Below are 23,701 nucleotides of genomic sequence, written 5' to 3'. Positions count from 1 at the left end.
CCCCTATGTGTAGGAGCTGGAGGTGGGGCATGCCGCTGCTTCTGGGAGCCACTCAGAGCAGGGCAAGTCCCTGACCCCACTCCCCAGCTGGAGCGGGGAAAGCCCCAGATCCTGCTCCCCAGCTGGAGCTTGAGATTCAAATGTCTGAAGGGCCGGATGTGGCCCCCGGCCTGTAGTTTGCCCATCCCTGGTCTACACTGAAGTACTACAGGTGATCTAAATGTAGATATAGCCTGAGACACAGGAGGTAATTGTCCTGCTCTACTTGGCATTGGCGCAGTGCTTAATTTGTGTCAGGGCTTGCCAGGTCTGAGCACTGGCATCTCTGAGCTTGGCAGTTCATAGCCCCGGTACCTCTGGGCTTGCTGCATCAGTTATGAATGTAAAAAAATTGCTTGAGCCCTGGCACCTAATTGCTTGTACCTTGGCACCTCTCTCATTAAAATTAAGCACTGTGTTGGTGAGGCCTCAGCTGGAGTACTGTCCAGTTCTGGGTGCCACACGTTAGGAAAGATACGGACAAATTGTTGAGAGTCCATAGGACAGAAACCTAAAAGATAAATTTGAGAGTAACAGCCGTGTTAGTCTGTATTCGCAAAAAGAAAAGGAGTACTTGTGGCACCTTAGAGACTAACCAATTTATTTGAGCATAAGCTTTCGTGAGCTACACCTCACTTCATCGGATGCATACTGTGGAAAGTATAGAAGATTTTTTTATACACACAAAGCATGAAAAAATGGGTGTTTACCACTACAAAAGGTTTTCTCTCCCCCCACCCCACTCTCCTGCTGGTAATAGCTTATCTAAAGTGATCACTCTCCTTACAATTACCAGCAGGAGAGTGGGGTGGGGGGAGAGAAAACCTTTTGTAGTGGTAAACAGCCATTTTTTCATGCTTTGTGTGTATAAAAAAATCTTCTATACTTTCCACAGTATGCATCCGATGAAGTGAGGTGTAGCTCACGAAAGCTTATGCTCAAATAAATTGGTTAGTCTCTAAGGTGCCACAAGTACTCCTTTTCTTTTTTCTGAAAGATAAAAGGTTTAAAAAACCTGACCTATGAGGAAAGGTTAAAAAAATAGGCATGTTTAGTCTTAAGAAAAGATGACATGGGGGAGGACCTGATAGTCTTCAAATATGTTAAGGACTGTTATAAAGAGGGCTGTGATCAACTGGGTTCTCAACAGCCATGATACATGGGAGAAGTAATGAGCTTCATCTGCAGCAAGGAAGATTTATATTAAATATTAGGAAAAACTTTCTAACTACAAGGGCAGTTTAAAAGCTCTGGAACAGGTTTCCAAGGGAGGTCGTTGAACCCCCATCACTGGAGGTTTTTAAGAACAGGTTGGCCAGACACCTGTCAGGGATGGTCTAGATTTGACTTGGTCCTGCCACAGTGCAGGGGCGGGACTCGCTGAGCGCTCCAGGGCTCTTCCAGCCCCACATTTCTCTCTTTCTCCCCTAGGCGCAGTCAGTTGTTGTTTGGGGGGCTCATTGCTCTCTTTTACCACCTGGTCAGCTTCAACTTTTAACATTACCACACAGCTAATGCCGCCCTCCATGACAAAGTCTCCAGTCCCATCCTCCTCAGAGGCTCTCCCTAATGCCCTGCTTCCTTTCCCCTGCTTTCTCCCATACCCGCCCCTGCTCTCCTCCGCCAAGCCCTCAGCCTCATGGCTTTGTCCTCCCGCCGGCCCCCCCTGAACCATTATCCCCTCACCCCTCCATTCCCCCCATGCCATGGTGGCCCCCTCCCCCTCACGCAGGCGGGCCGGCGGAGGGTCACATGGTGCGCGGGGGCGGGGAGCGCGGCCTGTGGGCCCCGGATCCGCCGCCATGCCGCTGCCTGTTCCCGGCTGCCCTCGGCTCGGCCCGGCCCTGGCCCTGGCCCTGCTCCTGCTGGGCCCGGCGCGGCCCATCTCCTTCCAGCTGCCGGGCAAGGCCCGCAAGTGCCTGCGCGAGGAGATCCACCGCGACACGCTGGTCACCGGCGAGTACGAAATCGGGGCCCCGCCGGGGGCGGCCAGCGGCCCGTCCGCCAATCTCAAGGTGCGGGGGGCGGCCGGGGCCCAGTCGGACCGAGGGCGGGGGGCGAGGTCCTCGGTCCCCGTGGGCAGAGTCCCGGAGGGGGAGCGGTTCCCCGGTTCAGGCCGGGCCTGCTCGGGTCGGGGAGCGGCGTGACTCGGCCCTGAGCTGGGCTCCGCGGGACCCACGGAAGGAAGTGCCCCCCTCCCCCTTGCCACGGCCACGCCGGGAGGGGACCAGGCACAGGGCCCACTGCGGTTCAGTCTGTACACATAGCACGCTGGGGGGTGGGTCACAGCATTAGGGCCACATCGAGGTTCACTCTGTGCTCATGTCATGATGGGGGGGATGGATCACAGCCATAGAGCCACGTTGGGGTTCACTCTGTGCTCATGTCATGATGGGGGGGATGGATCACAGCCATAGAGCCACGTTGGGGTTCACTCTGTGCTCATGTCATGATGGGGGGGATGGATCACAGCCATAGAGCCACGTTGGGGTTCATTCTGTGCACATGGCACGCTGGGGGGCAGGTCACAGCTTTAGGGCCACGTTGGGGTTCACTCTGTGCACATGGCACACTGGGGGATGGGTCACAGCCATAGAGCCACATTGGGGTTCACTCTGTCCACATGGCACGCCGGGGAGTGGGTCACAGCTTTAGGGCCACGTTGGGATTCACTCTGTGCACATGGCACGCTGGGGGGCAGGTCACAGCTTTAGGGCCACGTTGGGATTCACTCTGTGCACATGGCACGCCGGGGGGTGGGTCACAGCCATAGAGCCACATTGGGGTCCACTCTGTGCACATCGCATGCTTAGGGGGAGGGGTCACAGCCATAGAGCCCCCAGTCTGCCATGTGCACAGAGCGAAGTCCAATGTGGATGTGTCACAGCCATAGAGCCGTGTCGAGGTTCACTCTGTGCACATGGCATGCTGGGGGGATGTGTCACAGCCATAGAGCCACATTGGGGTTCACTTTGTGCATGTGGTATGCTGGGGGATGGGTGACAGCCATAGGGGCATATCGAGGTTCACTCTGTGCACATGGCACACTGGGAGAACTGGTCACAGCCACAAGGCCACGTCCAGCTTGATCTCTGTGCACTGGGAGGAGAGTGACAGCGGAAGTGATGCTGGGGTTCGCTCTTCACATTGCACAGTAGGACTACAGATTGGTAACAGGGCCACACCAGGGCTCGCTCTCTACATGCGACACAGTGTGGCGGGATTGAGGAGATGGTCATGGAGATAGCATTATGTGGAGACTCTATTCCTTTCTTGCTGTTGCCAGGACTGTTAGTGGCAGGTTTACTGAGGGGAGGGTGGCAGTTTGGTGCACTGGTGCTTAGAGGGCATTCTGTGCAAGGAAGAAAGCACAGAAGTGGGAGCACAAGAAGGACACGAGAGGACGTGAAAGGGTTGTTGGAGCTGAGGTTAAGGTCAAGCAGTGTGTACATGAATAATACACCATCCATGTGACAAACTGCCATTCTAATGCAGCTTTGACAGCCTTGCTTGCATCCCACCCAATAACATGTCCTCTCTGGTGGCCACTTCTAACTTCACTATCACCGCCCACCCACACGAGCAGTGGTGTCACCTTTTGAATCAGTTTGCCAGAGACACGCTTCTTCTTTCTTCTTAAATGTGGAATTTTCCCCCCTAATTGTCCCTGCCTGAGGTCCAGAAGGCTTGAGAATTTGTGATAATCTTAAGTCTAATATCTTATGAATCCTCAGGGCCAGAATAAGAAGTATTATTCTACTGGAAAGAGAAGATTCCCAGCTTCACAGTGAGAGAGACAACATCTGCCTCGAACCCAGGACGATCCCAGGATATCAGCCCTTATGCTACTTTTATGTGTAGAAAGGCTCTTTTAGATATTTTTTAATTTTATTAAATGTTAGGCTATGTCTACATTTAAACTGCTGCAAACTGCACCGCTCTAGCACTTCAGTGTAGATGCTCACTACAGTGATGGGAGGGGTTCTCAAGTCGCTTTAATTAATCCACCTCCCCGGGAGGCGGTAGCAAGGTCCACAGTTCAGCTTAACTAAGTCACTCAGAGATGTGGATTTTTCACTCCTGAGTGACGTAGCTGGATCAGCCTAACTTTTTAGTGTAGATCTGGCCTAAGCTCGCTCGCTCTCTCTGCCTCAGCTCTGTACATTCATTGCATTCTGGATTCATTGTAAGAAGGATGGATACACAGTGGTTTAAGAACTCAAATATTTCTGCAGTTGTTTTTCTGATAACACATGGCACATATAAAGCTCATGGTGGTGTGGTGGATTATAGAGCCCTGTACAAGCAGAGTTTGTGCTTTGCAGTCTTTTCAGAACTGTGCTCTCCCCTCTGTTCTCACTCAGTGATCCAGTGTCTCCTGGTTCTTTGCTTGCCCATCCTTTGTACATCTGATTCCATTTCCTCTTCTGAAACTTCTGTCTGCCACAGAAAGCCAGGTCCCTGATGCAGGATTACTCTTGTGCCAGGGTTGCAGTCTGGCTTTGCTGCTTTATGGGGCACTGAGGTTAGTATCACTGGCAGAGGGAAATGTGATTTATTTTATTAGAATGTTTAGCAAGCTTGAGTTGAAAGTCATCCACACCTCCTTGCAGCACTTCAGCCATTTCTTGCCCCCTTCCCTTGTCATGCAGGGGTGCTGTGGCCAACACTTGTGTTCTCAGGATGTTAGGTTTGGGCTCCTTTTCTATTGGGTGTGTTTTTGCAGTGGGGGTAGGGGGGTTTGTTTAGGACAGGATGTCTTCAGGTGGCACCTTCCCCACAGCCCAGAAGGTCAGGTTGTCAGAGCAGGCTCCCAGCACTAGGTCACCAGGGTATAGGAGGTTGGTAGTTACTGTGTGTTGTATTGAAGATGGTTCCTGTCACCGAGCTGGGCCCTGTGTGTTTGTGAAATCCCAACACTAACAGAAGTACCCTCTGTTCCTGAGGAATCTGCACAATGTGCCAGCTGGCTGCAGAGTGGATGCTCTTGGGTGGATGACGTCCCGCTTGGGCCTGGTCACATGGGGCTATCTCATTGTTTAAGCCGGCAGTGTGGGGAATTGATGGGCTGTATGTCAAGACAGAGAACAATGCTTTGTCTGTAGGGGATGGCATTACTGTAAATAACGTTTGAATATTAAGAAGAATTCCTTTCAGGTTAGCCTGTCCTTCCACAAGAGTGTTGGCTGGGCTATAAGCTGCTTCCCCCCCCTACGCCCAGCTTGATGGGTAATGTGTCTGGCTGAGTCTGGGTATCCAATACTGATGGAAGCAGACAGCAGAGCTGCCACTGTCTGAAATGCTACTTCTGGGGACTCTACTTCTTCTTAGCATATGCGCAACGTGCCTCAGGTGGCACATGATCAGGATTCATCACTGAATTTGGTCTGCTGGTCGGATCATTAGGTTCCCTGGCCCTGGCTTGGGACTGATGCAGGGAGTGTGATTTGAACGCTTATCTATCCCCCATCCCCGGCATTCTGCTGCTAGTGTTAGAGACAAGGCAAAAACGGATCAGGCCTGCATACCACACAACTGTTTTTGTGGAAAGATAGCACTCAGAGCTTCCCCCAGAGCACAGCAGTGAGAATCCCAGTCAACTTTAAAAGGCAGTACTCCAAATACAAGATACCCTTTAAAGTAGGTCCTTTTCTTTGTTTCCTTCATGGGACTCCAATGTGCAAACTCAATACAGTATCATCCTGAATAATTTGAATTTGGTTAATCATAGTTGCTCTGTGAATGATATGCAGGGTAGGCTAACCAAGAAGCTGACCGAGTGTACCTTGTAGTCTCTCTGCTGCTTGGATTAAGATGAAGCTCTGCATAGGAACTGCAGTACCAAAGCAGTGAGTCACTTAGTCCAGCCTCCTGTCTCTGACACTGAAAAGTACCACATAGTTCCAAGGAAGGTGCAAGAAAAACGCCATAATAGACAATTATGGAATCACCTGCCCACAGAGGAAGTTTCTTCCGAACCTCCTGCCAGCTATGGCTTATACTCTTTAGCGTGAGAGTTTATGTCCCTTATTATTTTTAACTTGTCTAATGAACCTGGTTGTTCTTATTATCCATATAAATATCTCAACCTTTTTTGAATCCTACTAAGTTCTTGGCCTCAATTATATCTTCTGGCAGGAAGTTAATTAGGTGTTGTGTTAATAGAAAAAGTATTTCCTTTCCGTTGTAAATATGTTGCCTTTCCATTTCATTGACTGTTTTGTTGTCTCTGTTGTGTTTTCTTATCTCCTCTGTAAGTAGTCCTGAAGGTCTCAGTGTCTTCATTTGGAATACTTTCTAGACCTGTAATCATCTCAGCAACCCTTTATTTCTGCTATGTCTTTTGAGATGGGGGGAATCATAAGGGCATACCATTGATTTATACAGTGGCATTAAAACCTTCACTATATCAGTTGGCATATTTGTTTGCTGGTTTTTTTTTTAACACTGCTGCACACTGAGAAGAGGTTTTAATTAAGCTATACACAGTGATGTTTTTCCTGAGTGGCACCTGCCATGGTGCTGTCAATTAATGTAACTTTGTTAGAACAGTCTCTAGATTTGATTAATCTAAATAATTTTGTGATATCAGCACAAAATAGCAGTTACTCCTGCATATATAGTCTGTCTGATCTGCAGTCCTGCCTCTGAGCTGTGCTGTGAGGTGTCACTTCTACAAACCTTGGCACCCAAACATTGCCCAGCTCAGGGCATATTGGCATTTGGAGCTAATGCTACACATATGCCTCTTCTGCAGTTCTGCTGCTGGAGAGTCTGTTCTGTTTGTCCCTCGATACCTCTCGCTGTAGGAACCAGAGAATCTCTGTGTTTTGCGGAGCGTTGCTTTGGGAATTTACAATCCTAAGGAGAAGCTAAGGAGGCAATGAACAAGGATTCAGGGAATTAGACAACTTAAATTAGTCTGTGTCCAGGATGTTTTAACTAAAAATCCAGTGACATCAGATCCTAGAAGCCTGCTGTTTTTGCCAGTGTGGGGGAGAAGAGGAATTGAAATGGGGCAGGTGGAAGCAAAATGCAGCAAATCCTAAAGAGGGCCCAGAAGAGCCTGTTAAGTTTGTCCATGTGTCATTGAGGGACTGTGCTCCTGCCTGCGACTGTTCTTGAGCCACTCTTGCTCTCTGTCTCTCCTACAGATAACTGACTCAGCTGGACACATCCTCTACTCCAAGGAGGATGCCACGAAGGGCAAGTTCGCCTTCACCACTGAAGACTATGATATGTTCGAGGCTTGCTTCGAGAGCAAGCTCCCTGTGGGTGAGTGCAGAAAGCTGCTCCCAGCCCTCCCTCTTCCTTGCTCTTGGTGCAATATGTTGGGGTGAGGGGTCAGGATGAAGCAATTTCAATGTCCAGTTTGCAAAGCATTTTGGGATTCTTCATGCTGAGAGGAATGGGATCCTCTGAGGTGAGGAGTTTTGTGTTACTGGTGCAGAACAGCTGTCGCTTGCATTAGGGGGTGAAAAGATCCTTGCAGCTCACCTGCATGATCACTATGGGATCCTTCAGGCCTGGGCACAAGAGGAATGGGGTCACCGACAGGGAATTGTGATGGTGACTGTAGGAGCAGGTGGGCATCCCAGAAGTGCTGTTCCCATGCTGCCTCTCCTCGCATCCCAATTCTGGCACCATAGAGTAGGCTGATACCCTTTTGTCCTCCCTATTTGTCCACTTCTTCCTCCTCCTCTTTGGTGGTAGAGTGTGGTCTCTTTCTTGGATGCACCATGTTGCAGCAGCCCTGTGCTGGGCTTGAAGCCCTTTCCCAGCGGGGTTGCAGCACCCTGTGATAGTTGCCTCTGGTTGCATAGGGTGTCTCTTCCTTTGAGTGATACTTTGACAGAGGGAAGAGGAAGTGAGCCGGACGTCAGTCCTTGTCGTTGTGCTGCAGGGACAGTTGCCTAACGAGCACTGGGGCTGCCATTTCCTGTGGGTGACGCATTTGCCACTCTCTCTGCTGAGCAGCTGCAATCAAGTTAAGAACAAACACCCTGAAATCCGCAGGCATGTGGGTTCCATCCCCCGTCTGGGGAGGGCTGGGCTGATCCCTGCTGTAGCCTTACTTTGACTTGGCGTGCTCACCTCTTCTCACAGTCACTGCAATGGTTCCTCTTTTGTGATCCCATTCCTCTTATGCCTTATCCTACAGGATTCCAGAGCGCTTTGCAGACTGGCTGTAGAGATTGCTTCACTCCCACCCCCGACCTAAATGGAGGCACTTTGGTGTGGGATGGCGGAGCTATTCTGCGCCGGATTTAGGACTAGCTGAAATGGCAGATAATAACCTGGCTTGGGATTTGGTCAGGCTGTAGGTTGTAACACTCTGATTCTTGTGCAATGCTGAAGATCCTGTGCCACGTTGCATAAGAATCAGGGTGTTATAACCAACATCCTGACCAAATTAGGGCTTTGATTTTATTTCTCATTCAAAAGATGGCTCCTCCAGGAGCACAGTCCTGCCTAGGGGTATTGGGGGCAATACTGACTCATCTGGGAGACTGCCCCCAATGAGTCACCCACACCATTGGCTTTTCCGGAGAAGTCTCCCAGCAGAATCACATACCCATTCTTCGCTTTCATAATCACAGTCTGGGGTGGCATGGCTTCTTGCTCCTGCAGCATCTAGCAAGGGTTCCTAGCATGGTCCCAGCCCCTCACAGCTCGTCTTCGATGGTCTTAAATACCTGCTTCCAGACTCCCTTATGTCACTGTGGGTTTCTTTTAGAGATTTCCATAGTGATGGGTGCAGAGTATAGCCAGATGCAGCCTCCACTCAGAAATTTATCAGTGAGTGAGATGACTCCAGAGTTGGGTGGCCAGGAGCCACTCAACTGAGCTTGTTGTCCTGGAGTCCTCTCTGGGGGGCTTGTACTTGAGGGTGCCTGGCTCTGCATGAGAATTGGAAATCCCTGTTCTCTGTGTCCCCAGAGCCTGGTGCCTGAGACCTTACAAACAGTGCATGTTGCAAGTTGGGCAACCACCTGCGTCTTCCCCACGCCTGGGTACAAGGGAGTGTTAAAGCTAGTTGGCTGCAGTGTGGTGACTGGTGGGGGAAGGGGAGGGCCTGATCCAGGGCTTTGGGGGCTTGAGTCTCTTGGAGAGGAAGGTCCTGGCTCCTCTGGAATGTTAGCTCTGGGGAAATTTAATTTTGCTGAGCTAATTCAGTTGGATAATTCGCCTGGCAGCCCTGTTAAGGGGTTTCCTACTGGACCCCTTTGGCGTCTGTGAGCAGAGCAGCCCCAGCTGGGCCTGCAGCCAGGGAGGAACTCATCACTAGCAGAGCTCTGGCTTCCCTGGGAGGGTAAGCTGGGCAGCAGGAACTGTTGGTGGAGAAAACGCAGAGCCGTTGGGCCAGGTGGGTTCTGAACAACTAGGATTTCTCAACCCCCAGCCACAGGAATGGGGAAGAGGAAGTGAAAGGTGGCAGATCAGTTCCTTGTACAGGGCCCCAGGATCTGGAACAGGGCAGCTTGCCAGACATGGGGATCTCTCCTAGCATCTCCTCTGAGTGTGGGTGGCGTACATCAGGCTGTTTCCCTCCTCCTTTATCCATTTGCCCTGGTCTGACAATTGCTGCATTACAAGGCTCAGGTCAGAATTGCTGTTAAGGCCAGTGTGGAGAACTGGCCACATTCTCCACCCCCGGCAATGGAATAGCAGGAGCTGGATTCTCGGGGGGACTGGAGCATCACTTTACCGCCAAAGCCTGGGGCAGCATCTTCCCTCTCTGCCTGGCACCCTGCCTTAGGAGCACAGAGACCCTGTCTGTCTGGAGCAGCCTGTTCTCTTCCTACCTTCCTTTTGGGGAGAACAGACCTTTAACAGTTTCGTCTGAGGATACAGGTTAACTTGCATGTTTCCCCTCTGAGCTGGCACATTAGTAGTCTTGTGGACTCCAGTGAAGTTGCCCCAGGCCCAGCTACTCTCTCCCCACTTGGGGGTAGCTCCAGCAGCTCTTCTGAAGTGGCCTGTGAAAGGCCCCATTTTCACAAAGGGCTTTGCAGGAGCTGGGCAGAGTGAATCAGGACTCCCAGTCGTTAAAACCCCAGGATCACTGATTTTGCTTCACGTCTTGACACCACCAATTCCTCAGCTACAAGAGGGAGCAGGGAGTTTATTGAAGGTCATTGGGACCCAAAGGAAACCACCCTGTGCCCCAGGCCCAGCAGCCTCCCAGGGGATCACCATCTGGAAGCCCCTGAAAATATTAACCGCTCACAAAGTGCCTACTCTCCACCCCTAGTGCACTCACTAGCTCTCACACTCTTCCTGCTACTTATCTCATGCTTCAAGGTTTGTTGTCCTGTCCACCAGGCTTCTTGTTCTCCTCACCTCAGCCTGAGGGTCCCAAAACCCCACCCAAACTTCTGTAATTTACATAATATGTAAAAAATCCCCCGCTGATCTGTGTGCGTTGAAGGCCCTTATGTGACTGTTGGCTGTAGCTGCCCACCCTTCCTCTCAGCCTCCTAATTTGTCTGCATGACATAAACAAAACGTGTGGCAAATTGCTGAAATGTGAAACCACCAGGGTTTGCTGTGTATCATGGTGTCACTGGCAGATTGTAATGGTTTTTAATTCTGTTTTAAGGATTTTTCCTCTCTCTGTGAATTATATTGACCAGTTTTTTAAACAACAACTAGACAAAAAAAATTCCATCCTGTGCATCCATAAGGACCTTCCTCCCTCTCCAAGTTTGAATCCCGGGCCTTCAGATCCACAGCAGAGACATCTCTTGCTTGAGCTAAAGGAATACCTTATACTCAGTGTGGAACAGCCACTAGAAGAGGGTGCAAGACACACACGTTGCCAGTGGGTTATACAGCTTTTGGTAGACAGCAGTAGAATGTTGGAGAGTAGGAATCTTGGATTTTGTTCTCGGCTTTCGGAGGGAAGTGTTATCTAATAGTTAGAGCAGTGGTTGGTTAGAGACAGGATAGCCAAACACATCGCTTTGACACATTCATTCTGAAAGCTTGTGTAGCTGAGGGGAATAAAACTTGTTCCTGTTATATTAGAAATCTGGGATATTTTCCCAGCTCTGCTTGGTGACCTTGTGTAACTCTGCATTTAACTTATTTGTAAATTGGGGGAATGATATGTGAGTATCTCCTAGGGAACCCTTGACTGTGCTTCATGATAAGGATTCTGAAGTGCACAATCAGTAGAGGTGAGATTAGAACTGGTAGTGTCCAGGCACTTTCATTTAGGCTACAGGGTATTTGGACAGGGAGGGTCTCTCATCTGTGAACACTTCCTAGTTGGGTGATGTGGTGGAACAGGCAGCTTGATGTGGCTGAAATATGAGATGCTCTGGAAAATCCTATATACTTGTGATCTTTTTCCCCTGTCCTCTCCCAGATGTGGTAGTTGGCTGTAGCCCCTGTTGGCTTTAGGCTCCCCTAGCTTATTTTTTGTCTGTCCCCCTTCATATTTGCAACGCCCTGCACCCTGGGGTGGTGGTTGTCTGTAGCTCTTGCTCTACTCGTGTGTGTCTCTAGCCTGTCTGCTGAGTGGAGGTGGCTGTGTCTCCTCTGCCTTGGGAAGCCCAATTCAAAGTCTGGGCACATTTTAACAGTCTTGGTTCCTGGCAGCGGCTTGTGTCCTGCGCGCTTAGTGCTCTTGGTTACAGCTTGTTCTCATTGTCTCTGGGAGCCCTGCCATCAGCCCGGGTTCATTCAGAAGGTCCTGTGATTTTAAGCAGGACTGTGCTGCCTCTGCAGCTGGCTGGAGACTCCCCGGGGGAGGAGTGTTGTGAATCTCTCTCCAATGAGGGGGTTGGTGAGTTCCTGGCAGCCTGAGAGCTGCACACAATGAATCCTTTCAATGCACTTCCAGGAACGGGGCGGATGCTGGACCAGCTCGTGATCCTGGACATGAAGCATGGAGTGGAAGCAAAGAACTATGAGGAGGTATGTCCCTTGTCTGCTGCCGGTACCTCCGAGCTCCTTCCTAGCAATCACATGATGCTGTGTTTGGATCTGGGGCTTGCGATAGGAAACTGCTTTCCCAGCTGTGATGACAGCCTATCTGCAGCTGGGAGCTTCCATTAGCGTCTCATGCGGTAGAGATCTAAAAAAACCCTGCTGCTCTAATTCTGGGTGGGCTAAGGCCCAAGAGGTAAGTTTCTCAGCCAGCCAGCATGACTTGGTTTTTGGGTTTAGGTACTGGAGTCAATAACAGGCTGACACCAGTAGTTTCCACTGCCCCAACAGCAGAGGGCAATGCAAGGAAAAGGCAAATCCTCCTAAATGTGAAACTTTATAATTTCCATTCATAGCCACGAGAGGTGCTGATCCGCAGCCTCCCCGGAGGGGGCAGCTGCCTTTCCAGGGACAATTGCAGTGTTTCTCACAGTCAGAAGAGCTTCCAATACAAGTCTGCAGGTTGGCTTGAAGTGCTGAGGCATGCTGAGCAGTACGCGGGGAGGGGGATTGTGCCTTGCTGTTCGTGCCGCAGGTGGGGCCCCTGTTGTTGGAACTGGACATGGGATACCAATTACCTGGGACAGTCGCTAGCTGGTTTGGGGAGGGAGAGGGAAGTGAAGTATGGTAGTTCTCTTGTAAACTGTTACCCAGGTTTTTTCTAAGCTTGTATTTTCTGGCTTTTGACCCCTGCAGGGCTGGTGCTTGGGAAGATCAGTCGTAAACTGGGGAAAGCTCTTGTATGTGTTCAGTGAGAATAATAACAGAAAGCCACATGAAAGGATATACCTGGGAAGCAGGAATGGTTCAGGGAGTAGAGTGGGCAGCAAATTAGGCAGGAGTTTGCAGTGTTAGATGGCAGCAAAAAGGGTTCGTGCAGTTCTGAGGTAGGTAGGTAAAGACCTCACTTCCTGGAGCGGGGAGGGGACAGGCCCTCTCTGTGCTTTGGGCTGACTGCACTTGGGACACTACAGCCAGTTCTGGGCTTCTACCGTCTGGATATTAACAAATTATACTGAGCTCAGAGAACAGCAAAACGGGGATTGGTGCTAAATGTGTTTAGGTGGGAATATAACAGGACTATAATTGTGTGTATTTGAAAGATTAAGTATTATTCCCATTTTACAGATGAAGAGCGGAGGTGCAGAGAGGGGAAGGGACTTTCCAAAGGTCATTTAGGAAGCCTGTAGCTGAGCTAAGAAAAGAATCTTGATCTCCAAAGTCTCAGCCCAGTACCTCAAGCACAAGACCATTGTTTTCCCTGCTAGGAAGTGAGTTAGGCCGTGAACCTGATGCGCACAGCTGGGCCGAGGCCGCACCCACAGAGAAAGCCAAGGGAGTTGTTCTCCAAGAAGCTTTTTGTCAAGTTACCCTGCAGGCTCCCCTTCTCCCACAAGCAGAAGTCACTGCCCCTCCTTTCTATCCACGCTGAGGTGGACAGTGCTCATTCGTTTTATCTACCTACACATCAGGTTCTGCTCCCAGAGATTAGGCATCAAGAAATAGACTCAGGCTAAGAGTCTGCCCCAGTGTTTCCACCCCATGGTGTATGCTAGGCAGAGTGTGGGTGGGCAGGCATACCTAATCATCCCCACTGGCAAAGCTTAGCATTAGGGCGAGAGGGAGCCGTGCAACTGTCTGGTGTTTACTCAGTGTACAGAATCCTCGTGCCACTCTGTGTCCCTCACTTGTTTTAGGAGGGTAATCAAAGGAAAAGAGACAAGGAGAGGTGCTAGCAGCTGGAGTGGCAGAGGAGAAGGCTCTTGCTCAGTCCCACACGGTGAGGCTGAAAGAGAACATGAGGCAGCATTCCTATAATATTAGTAGGAGTGTTGTAAGCAAGACATGAGAAAAAATTCTTCCACTCGACTTAGCATTGCTGTGGCCTCAGCTGGAGTATTGGGCGCAGTTCTGGGCACCACACTTTAGGAAAGATGTGGACAAATTGGAGAAGTCCAGAGAAGAGCAACAAAAATTATTAAAGATCTAAAAAACATGACCTAAGAGGAAAGATTGAAAAATAAATGTTTTTGTTTAGTCTGGAGAAGAGAAGACTGAGGGGGAACATAAGTCTTCAAGTACATCAAAGGTTTTTATAAAGAGGAGGGTGAGAAATTGTTCTCCTTATCCACTGAGAACAAGAGAAGAAATAACGAGTTTAAATTGCAGCAAGGGAGATTTAGGTTAGACATTAGGAAAACTCTCTAACTGTAAGGGTAGCTAAACATTGAAACAAATTACTTAGTGATGCTGTGGAATCCCCATCATTGGTGGCCTTTAAGAATAGGTTCGACAAACACCTGTCACAGATGGTCTAGGTAGCACTTAGTTCTGCCATGAGTGCAGGGAACTGGACTAGAAGACCTCTTGAGGTCCCTTCCAGTCCTATGATTCTAATATGTGAAAACAGGGCCTCCAGACATGGGAAACCCCCTGATTCAGCAGCTCCTATGCCCTATGGACTTTCCTTGGCCTAGAGAAAGGACCAATGAAGATGCTGGGTGTCCAATACCCACACACATTTTTGGGGCCCCTTCTGCAGAAGAGGTCTGTCCTTTCTTGGTACTGCACATTACCTCCAAGTAGTCACAACACAGAGAGGAAGGGCTTGGTCATAGCTGGCAGAGGAAGGATTGCCCCCTAGTGCACAGTCTATGAATTACATAGAGCTGGATTCAAAGGACTGTGCTACTGCCCCTCATGTTGAAATATGGTGCCAGCTGAGGCCTTCTGCAAAACTTCAGCTTTCAGTATCCCTCTAACTGTGAATCAAATTAAATTCTTACCCCAAAGACAAGTGGCTGATTAAGTCTTAGTGGAGAGAGAAAGAAGGATGGATGGGCAGGGTTGGGGGTCGTTCACACAGATGCAAGTTCCTATTATAGATGGGTTGCACCAGTGTAAAAAATGATTGGCACTTGTGTGGCTTACCCCAATTTCAAACCAGGTAAGCTTCACCTGTACAAGTCATTTTCATACTAGTGCAGCACAACTAGGTAGGAGTTTGCACCTGTGTAACTGTGCCACTGCAAAAATCCCACTGTAGACAAGCCCTCAGAACATCCATGCTTGTTAATCATGGAATAGTGGCATCGTGGCGGATAGGTGGGTACCCTGGAAGCCCTGGGTATATTTGTAGGGGATTAACCCCCTTCAGTCCTGCAAGTATGCAAAGGGGTGTTGAGGGCTTGGTCCAGTGAGAAGCTTATGCTTTTCCCAGCAGAGCCTTTCCATTCACCATCCTTCAGTTCTGGATGTGGAGAACATAATCATAGAGGAAGTCATCTGAGTCTCACTTCCAGACTTGTTTCATCAGGTGCCTGACCAGAGATTTAGTCACTGAGGGTATGTCTACACTGCAGTAAAAAGCCTGTGGCACCCAGTCTCAGAGCCTGGGTCAGTTGTCTCAGGGCTTAGGCTGTGGGGCTAAAAATTGCAGCGGAGAAGTTCATGCTTGGACTAGAGCTGGGGCTCTGAGACCCACCTTCCTTGTGGGGTTTTAGACCCCGGGCTCTAACCCGAGCCTGAAACTCTCCATTGCAATTTTTAGCCCCGCAACCCATGCCAGAGTCACCAGGGCTCTTGACACCTGGTGCCGCGGGATTTTTATTGCAGTGTAAACGTACCCAAAGCTACTGGGAAAGGTTGTGTGCTGCGGGCCCCTGTATGGGAAGGGGGATTAATTGAGGTGGCGGCATGGTATGCGTAAAGCCCTTTACTGAAATGATCAATTCGCTGCTAATTGGTCTGATTCTAAATATCTTTTTAAATCAACTCTCTCTTGCTGCTACTTTTTTTTAAAAGCCACTGTTTTTGAATCCCCAGCTTTGAGCTCCCCCTGTTGGCTGCACAAAAAGCAGCTTGAGCAGAATACTCTGTGCTGTCTGTTTTACTCCTTGGGGAATTCTTTGTTCCCTGCAGATTTTACCTTTTTGCCTGCAGAGTAGTTGATTCATGCACCGGTCCCAGGCAGCAATCCCGCGTGGTTGCATCTGGTTTGGGCGTCGGGAGCAGCCGGGGGGAGACACAAAACACCACGTCAGGGGGCTGGATGGGAGTGCAAGATTCTGTCCCTCTTGCTCATTATCATGGTGTGCCCAGAGCGAGGGAGCAGCAGGGCTGGGGATGCCCCGGCCAGTGACTCCTACCATGTGCTGGGCTCCGGCTGGGAGGGGAGAGAAAGGACTTCCTTTTCCCTTGCACAGGCCTTCCTGGGGCCAGGGTTGGGTCAGACCCACATCCAGACACCCCCCCACACACACACACAGACACACCCCGCCACCCCCCCATCCAGATCCCCCTTGCACCAAGCCCCACCTTTCATCCAGACTCCCACCCCCATACCCAGACCATCCCCTGTTGAGCCCCTCACACTTGAACCCCCACCCTGCCGAGCCCTCTGCACCTGGACCTCCACCCTACTGAGCCCCAACCAACTACACCCAGACCCCCACCCCACCAAGTCCCACTCCCCCAGCACTCAGACCTCCCTGCTGAGCTCCCTGCACCTAGTCCCCCTCCTGCCAAGCCCCATGCTTCCTCCCCCAGACATTCCTTGCTGAGCCCCAACCACCTTCCTCCCCCCCGAGTCCTATTCTCCCTGCACCTGGAACCCCCCACCGAGCCCATGTGTATCGAGATCACACCTGGAATCGCACCTGGAATTGTTCTGACAAGAGACTCAAAACAGCTTAGATCACCTTTAATACGAATCATTTTCTCTCTTTGAAAGGACACTCTCAAGGCAAATTTTTGTCATTTTTAAAATAATTTCTTTTTTTTATATAATATCCCCTTGAAAGCTTGAAATTGAACTTTATTTCACTGCTGAATGCCTTTTCTTTCCCAGTCCTTTGACCACTAGTTTGTTATCATAGGGTTGCTCATAAAATGCTGAGCTGGAGATATGGATTTCTTTTGAGAGACCATTTTTCTTTTTTTTTAAATGCATACTTGCTCCTAGATGCATGAAAAATGAAGGGTGGGCAAATACGGGGTATGTCAAAGTTCCTTCAAATGAAAATATGTAACAGGAATCATTCAACGAAAATGTGTGTTTATAACTGAGCTTTTATTTTTTAACAGTGCTGTAATCATTTTTTCTTTATTTTTTTTTTTTTTTAAATATTTGTAAAATCTATCCCCCCCCCCTTGAGCCGGCCACACTCAGATTGCTCCCCACAGAACACTCTCACCCCACACCTGGCTCCCCCACACTAACCCTTCCACACTTGAATCCTGGCAGGCTGAGCCTGCTTGTCCCACACCTGGATTGGGGGGGCAGGTTGGGTGTGTGTGAGAGAGTGTCCCTCTCGCTTTCTAATGCATGCACGTGGCCCAGAGGGACGGGGCCCTGGGGTGGGGCAGGCCTGGCCCTTGTGCTGTGTAAGGGTTGGGTGCAGCCCCACTGCCAAGTCCATGTCCCGGGGGGTGGCAGGGAGATCCCCCACCTCTGCAGCCAGTGGCATGCACTCCCTGCTGCCATGCTGGAGCGTCCACTCCCATTGCACTTCTAATCTATTGTCTGCAACGATTTCAATTCTAGTCCAGTGATTGTACAGTGACATGCTGAGTACTACACTAGATATTAGCTATGCCATTCACTAACGCCCCAGTCTGGCAAAGCATTTGTTTCAGTGGGGATACTCACTCTGTGCAGTGTTCCTCACACAGTGACTCAATTACTTGCAAAAACAAATAGTATTCATGAGGGAATTCTGTGCCAAAAATCAAAAATTCTGCAAAATTCTGCATATTTTATTTGTCAAAATAACACACTATAATCACGCCATTTTCAATTATTTTGGTAATGTATTTCAAAATACCTGTCAGCAAGTATGTCTGTAACAATACAGAAAACAAAAAAGATTCAGGAACATTTTTTTGACAAATAGATTCCTTACTAGGTATATTAGCACATCTATATGGCTCCACAGAGCAGATGGCAATACTAATAATGGTGAATTCAGAGCAGGAACCTGTGTTACTGCTACACTAAGGTGGAGAATTTAAATGTAGCAATGGCAAGAAATGTAATCTGCTTTCAAGCCAGAGCTGATTGATTTAAATCACTGATTTTAATCATTATTTAAATTAGCAGGAAACCTTGATTTAAATAATCAATTTTAATCATGTTTTTCATTTTTTACTTTTTAGTTATTTTCCTAAAGAAAGGTTGATTCTCATTGATTGATAACCATTAAAACATGTTGGTTTTCCAATATAGATTTTACACTAAATTTGGTACTTCTTTTTGCTAACCAGGAAGGATACATTGTATCTATACATGTGTTTAAGCAATTATTATGTAGCTGAACTTCTATTTATTTGGATTCTTGATTTTTACATATTTATTATGTCAGAAAATGAATGATGCATTTCTTATTTCCTAGATGATGATTTTTTATTTCTAGTTTCTGTCTAGCTCTATTTGTATACAAATTCAAATTCAGTGAAAAATGTACACACGGTATTTTATTTATTTAACGAAAATTATTTTAAATGTGCTGAATACATAAGAAAAAAGTTTATCAAAATATGTTTTGCATTTAAATCTAACTAATTTGTTAAACACAGGAAATATTATCTGTAGTTAATGAATTGAGGTAATTTTTTCTGGTCACCGTGTCCTTCAGGATTTTAGAACTAGTAGATCTCATCCTCTCATGCCTATAGATGAAAGAGAGGAAACTAGTTTTTCTGCTCTTTTGACTCCTATTGCTTTCTTAATTTTTAATGAGTTAGTCATTAACTTGAAGTAGGTGAATGAACTGAAATGAAGAAAATATTCTCTCTGCACCTGCAGAAGAGGCTACTGCAGTCAAAAGCTGACTCCAGGTGCTTAGCCAGTAACTTCAATAAGTTCAGTGGTTTGATTTTTTTTAAAAAAGTTGGCATATTATTTATTTAATTTAAATTATTTGAATAGCTTATAATAACTTTAGGCCTTAATGTAGGTTATCATAATTTCAAATTTAATTTTAAATAGGTGTATTTTTAAAAATAAACCTGTATTTACATTTTTTAAAAAATCATATTTAAATTTTAAAAATCTAAAACATTTTTATTTAAAAAAAAACAACAATTTTTTATCCACTCTGTTCCCAGCAGCCCCCATCTACATCGTGTTCCCATATTGTGTGTGCTTATGTTTATGCCTTAGATTTAAGTGCAATGTAGTCATGCTTCTGGGTAGGGGAACTTAGAACTTTCTGACTTGTTGTGTTTAAATTTTCAATCCTGAAGTTGTTGCAATACCAGAGTGGGCTTTGTATTTGAATTTCCTGTGTCTTTTTTTTTTCTCTACCCTTCCTGTGGCATGTGGGGAGGGGCTGAGTGCAGGCCTTTGGCATGGAGTTATCACACCACCCACACAAGAACATGTAACTTTCAGCCACATGGCAGACTCCACCAGCCCAAGCCCCGGAAACCAATTCTGAATGAACGAGAACTAGGGAGAGTCAGAAGGGAATGTGTTTAAATACGTGCACACATGCTATGTTCCTGCTGTGAGCAGGAGCAGGTGTCTTGCTAGGAGTGGGTGGGGTAGATGGAGTAACAGTGTGGAAAACCTCGCTGTTTTGGGGTTACCTGTGGTTTTCTGGCCTGCAGTGGGCACTGTCATAAGGGAGAGATGCCCCAGATCTGGGCCATGTGAGGATGAAGAATGGGCTCGGGCTGGTTGCCTCGGCCCATGTAAGAGCTGCTGCTTCTAGCTCAGTGACTCACTGATTCTCCCCTTAACAGATTGCTAAGGTGGAGAAGTTGAAGCCCCTGGAAGTGGAACTGCGGCGCCTGGAGGACCTCTCTGAGTCCATTGTCAATGACTTTGCTTACATGAAGAAACGAGAGGAGGAGATGCGGGACACCAATGGTAAGAGTCCATGTACTCCCGGGGACGACTGCAGCTGTAAGATCTATACTCTCACTACGTCTGGGTTAATGGGACAGAATTTGGAGATTAGGCAATTACAGCTGTCACCTTTAAACTTCTGGGAAGGGAACGCTCAACCAGTCCTTTCTAGAAGTCAATTCCTTTCCTCCCACACAATGCTCACGATTCTGCCATGGGAAAATAGCCTCATGTTGGTGCTGCATCTGCTCAGCCCCCAGTTCCCTCCTCCTCACCCCCAAATTTCCTGAAATTTCACCGTTGAAGTTCTGTAGGAGTGAGGGAAGATGAATTCTGGGTGACCTTCCCCTCAAGAGGGTCCTCTATCCTGACTCTGGGCATCTGAGCTTCTCTGTATTGGTTTGTCTGTTTCAGAGTCAACCAACATCCGGGTCCTGTACTTCAGCATCTTCTCCATGTTCTGTCTCATTGGACTGGCCACCTGGCAGGTCTTCTATCTGCGTCGCTTCTTCAAGGCCAAGAAGCTGATTGAGTAAAGGGGCAATTCCCCTTCCCCTCCTCTCAGACCCAGCTGGACACCGCTGGGACCCAGCCATGGCCCTCCAGAGCCATCTTGCACATGATACATGCTGACTGGAGGTTTTCTGCAGGAACTGTCCCCAAAGAGGGGAGGGGAGTACAAGCACTGGAGACTACAGAGGGGCTTCTGACCTCCTGTTGGATGGTGGGGGCGGGGGAGGTTGTGGTGGGTTTGGGGACTCCTAAAGCAGTGATGAAATAAAACTTGTTTCTATGACAGCTGCAGTTGGTTTTGCACGCTGTCTTTTCTCCTTTTATATTCTAAGCTTGGTGTCTCCCATCTGTCTGTGACCATCGCGTTACTCTGAGCCACTTGAACTGGCTAAGCTCATTAGGTACGATGCAGTTGGAATTTGGGGAGGGGGGAAACTCCGAACTCTGATGTTCTGGAACCCAGCCCTATGCAAACAGAGCTTGGTGCAAAGTGACAGATTACAGTGCTAGCAGGGAGCGGGCACTGACTTTAGCCTCTGTCGTAGACCTTGGTGTTTCTCCCTGTGGGAGCTGGAATCTTTGCAATGATAGGTCAATGCATTCAGGCAGATAAGGGTTGGGTTTGGAGGAAGGGGAGCTAACAGGCTCAGCAAGATGTTGCTGAGCCTGAAGAGAAGCCTGCCTGACTCAAACAATCTGTTGAGAGTCAGACCCACCCTGTCCCCATGTGTTTGTCTTGGATTTGCTTCTCTTTCTGAAACGATGCAGCAGTTCCCTGAAAGCGCCTTGGTCACTGAGGGACCTTTGCGTGGAGGCAGAAGGCGTTGCTCAAATACAGATTGCAGTGCAGGCTTGGGCACATCTTTGGAATGGGAGCATGGTAGGTTGGGAACTTTGTGAGGCCCTCTTCTCATCTGACACTGCTAGAGTTAATGCCGAGTGTAGCTGGCTGGACCGTCATTCCCTGTATGTGACATGCCCTGCTTTGTGTTCTGGGGATGTGTGGGACGCTGGCATTCAGAGGAGCCGAGGGAGTGCTGATGAACTGGAGTACAGTACACAATGGGAACATGGATGTGCCCCTTCTGAGGGTCTCTGAGTTGACGAGAGCAAGTGATAATGGCAGAAATGTCTTGGGAGACTCCCCTAAACTGGTGAGAACAGCTGTGCTGCATGTAGTGAGAGGCGCTTTGTAGTCCTACTGCGTCCAGCATGGTGTTGGATTAAAGCGGTCAGGCTGGAGAAAACCAGGTAGGTCTGTTTCCTGGACTTACCCCACAGGGGTTTCTGGGCAGAATGATGAAAATTCTTTCATCTTCTCTGCATTCCCTTAGAGCAAAGAGACCATCAGGGCCTAGCCCCTGGTCACACACCCCTTGTCCTTCCAGCCCAGAGGTCTCCCTGCCATTCAGAAAAAGCAGTGTCTGTGTTTTCTGAAATTATTTTGTGAAATGTTTTTCTAGTCTGAATTTATCCTTCTGCTATTTAAAAAAAAAAAGCCCAGAGGCAGCCAGGAAAGAAGAGGAGAAAATTGAAAGTAAGACCTTCCATTGTCTTCTAAATCCATTAGACATGTCGGAGTTTTGTATCATTTGTCCTGAAATCTTGTATTTTTTTAGGCTTTTTGCTCTTTCCTCCCTAGCCCCTCTTCTCCACCTACAAGATCCTGACCTTGTTAGTTCTACCTGCAAGTGCCCAAACTGCTTTTTTAACAGCTCTGTTCAGAACCCAAGGCCCACCTGCTTTATCCCTTAAGCACTGGGAAGCTGTTACAACACCACAGCAGTGATGTCTCAGGATGGGACTGAGCTAGAAGAGATAGTTATGGGTAGTTTAGCTTCCCACAGTCTGAAGTCTGTAGCAGATCTGCTAAGGCTTAAAAAAGGTGAGAATGAAAAGAATGTTTGGAGGCGCTTCTCCTGTCTCTGCTTTTGCTCACCCGTTCGCTAAGTTGGCACAGTGAGATCTCTTACGTAAATGAGGTTGTGAGGCTAGGATTACACCCGGGTGACTGTTGCTCTGTAGTCACATTGATGTTGCTCAGCCTCTGTCTCTGCTCTTAGCTCTTGTGGTAACTGGGAAACAGAATTGCCTGTAATTACTGGTCTGGGGATTTTGTCATTTTTCTCAAATAAAGTTTCCTCTGGAAAAATAACCCTCCTGAATTGTGTGACTCTTGTCCTCTTCATGCCACATTCTCACTAACTGCTTCTCCTTGCACTCCTGTCTGCTGGCATGCTAACCTGGGAACCCAGGAAGCCTCAGCACTTCAAGGAGATTTGTAATTTCCTCCCCTTTAACCTCAGTAACTTTGTAAATTAAATTTGTCTAAAGAATGTAAGTGAATTCTGCGCTGCTGAAAGGGGTCAGGTTGGTAGGCCTGGAGATTGCGGGCCTTCAGTTTGCAGAACAGGTACAGCACAGGCATCAGCAGGACAAACAGCACTCACGCTGACCTAGAAGGACCACCTCTAACAGGGAGAAAAGGAGTACTTGTGGCACCTTAGAGACTAACCAATTTATCTGAGCATAAGCTTTCGTAAGCTACAGCTCACTTCATCCGATGAAGTGAGCTGTAGCTCACGAAAGCTTATGCTCAAATAAATTGGTTAGTCTCTAAGGTGCCACAAGTACTCCTTTTCTTTTTGCGAATACAGACTAACACGGCTGTTATTCTGAAATCTAACAGAGTGTCTCTGGTTCATTAAATCCTTGCCCTTTCTACTAACTATGCCATCTGATCATGTGGGGCCCATCTTCTGTGAAGCAACTGGACTGAGACCATCAAATGGTTTCACCAAATAACTCACAGCTGGTAACTGACATGGGCTGGTGCTCTGGAGGTGAAAGCCTCCGTATCTCATTGTCGGTTCCCTGTGACATACAGTCCAAGTTAACCCCATTTCTCTTAATGAATAGGAATTAACTTCAGGTCTATTCTACAGAGGGAACTTTAAATCCCAAACATGAGTTTGCCCAATGTGAGTGACAAATATGCACTGAATGGGGTGACTACTAGGCAATTTTCTTATTGTATGCAGGCAGTGTCCCCTGCTGTGCTCCTGTACCTCTTGCTGGGAGACGCGGGAACTGTAGTACTGGAAGTGTGCACCCCTTCCTGCACCATTTCCCCAGGTGCCCCATATGGTGAGATGGGTAATTGCTCACTCCCCCCATGACCAGTGTTGCTGCATCATTCTCTAGAACACCCCTGGCTTTGCAGTAGAGGAAAGGATTTTGGACTAGTGTTTTCAGGAGAGCTTCCATTCTCTCCAGTGAAGTGTTGCAGCCAAAAAAATCTGGCTTGCTTTCTGGTGTGCATGCCAGATATCTCCAGAGGAGTTGGCTCCAGGTGCACTA

At 48.3% G+C, this 23,701-nt stretch overlaps 1 protein-coding gene across 1 annotated transcript; it reads left to right on the top strand.

The window, feature by feature from the left end:
• Positions 1-1,369: 1,369 nt before the first annotated feature.
• Positions 1,370-22,496, top strand: TMED10 (transmembrane p24 trafficking protein 10). Its single transcript, XM_027827582.3, has 5 exons — positions 1,370-2,054; positions 7,194-7,314; positions 11,891-11,964; positions 19,723-19,849; positions 20,243-22,496. Exons 1-5 carry the CDS (start codon positions 1,746-1,748, stop codon positions 20,362-20,364), a joined length of 753 nt encoding a protein of 250 aa, XP_027683383.3. The 5' UTR covers positions 1,370-1,745; the 3' UTR covers positions 20,365-22,496.
• Positions 22,497-23,701: the final 1,205 nt, after the last annotated feature.

The sequence above is a fragment of the Chelonia mydas genome, chromosome 6, assembly GCF_015237465.2.
Source record: "Chelonia mydas isolate rCheMyd1 chromosome 6, rCheMyd1.pri.v2, whole genome shotgun sequence".
Taxonomy (NCBI): Eukaryota; Metazoa; Chordata; order Testudines; family Cheloniidae; genus Chelonia; species Chelonia mydas.
The sequence above is the reverse complement of the archived record's forward strand: the minus strand, read 5'-3'. Positions and strand labels throughout refer to the sequence as shown.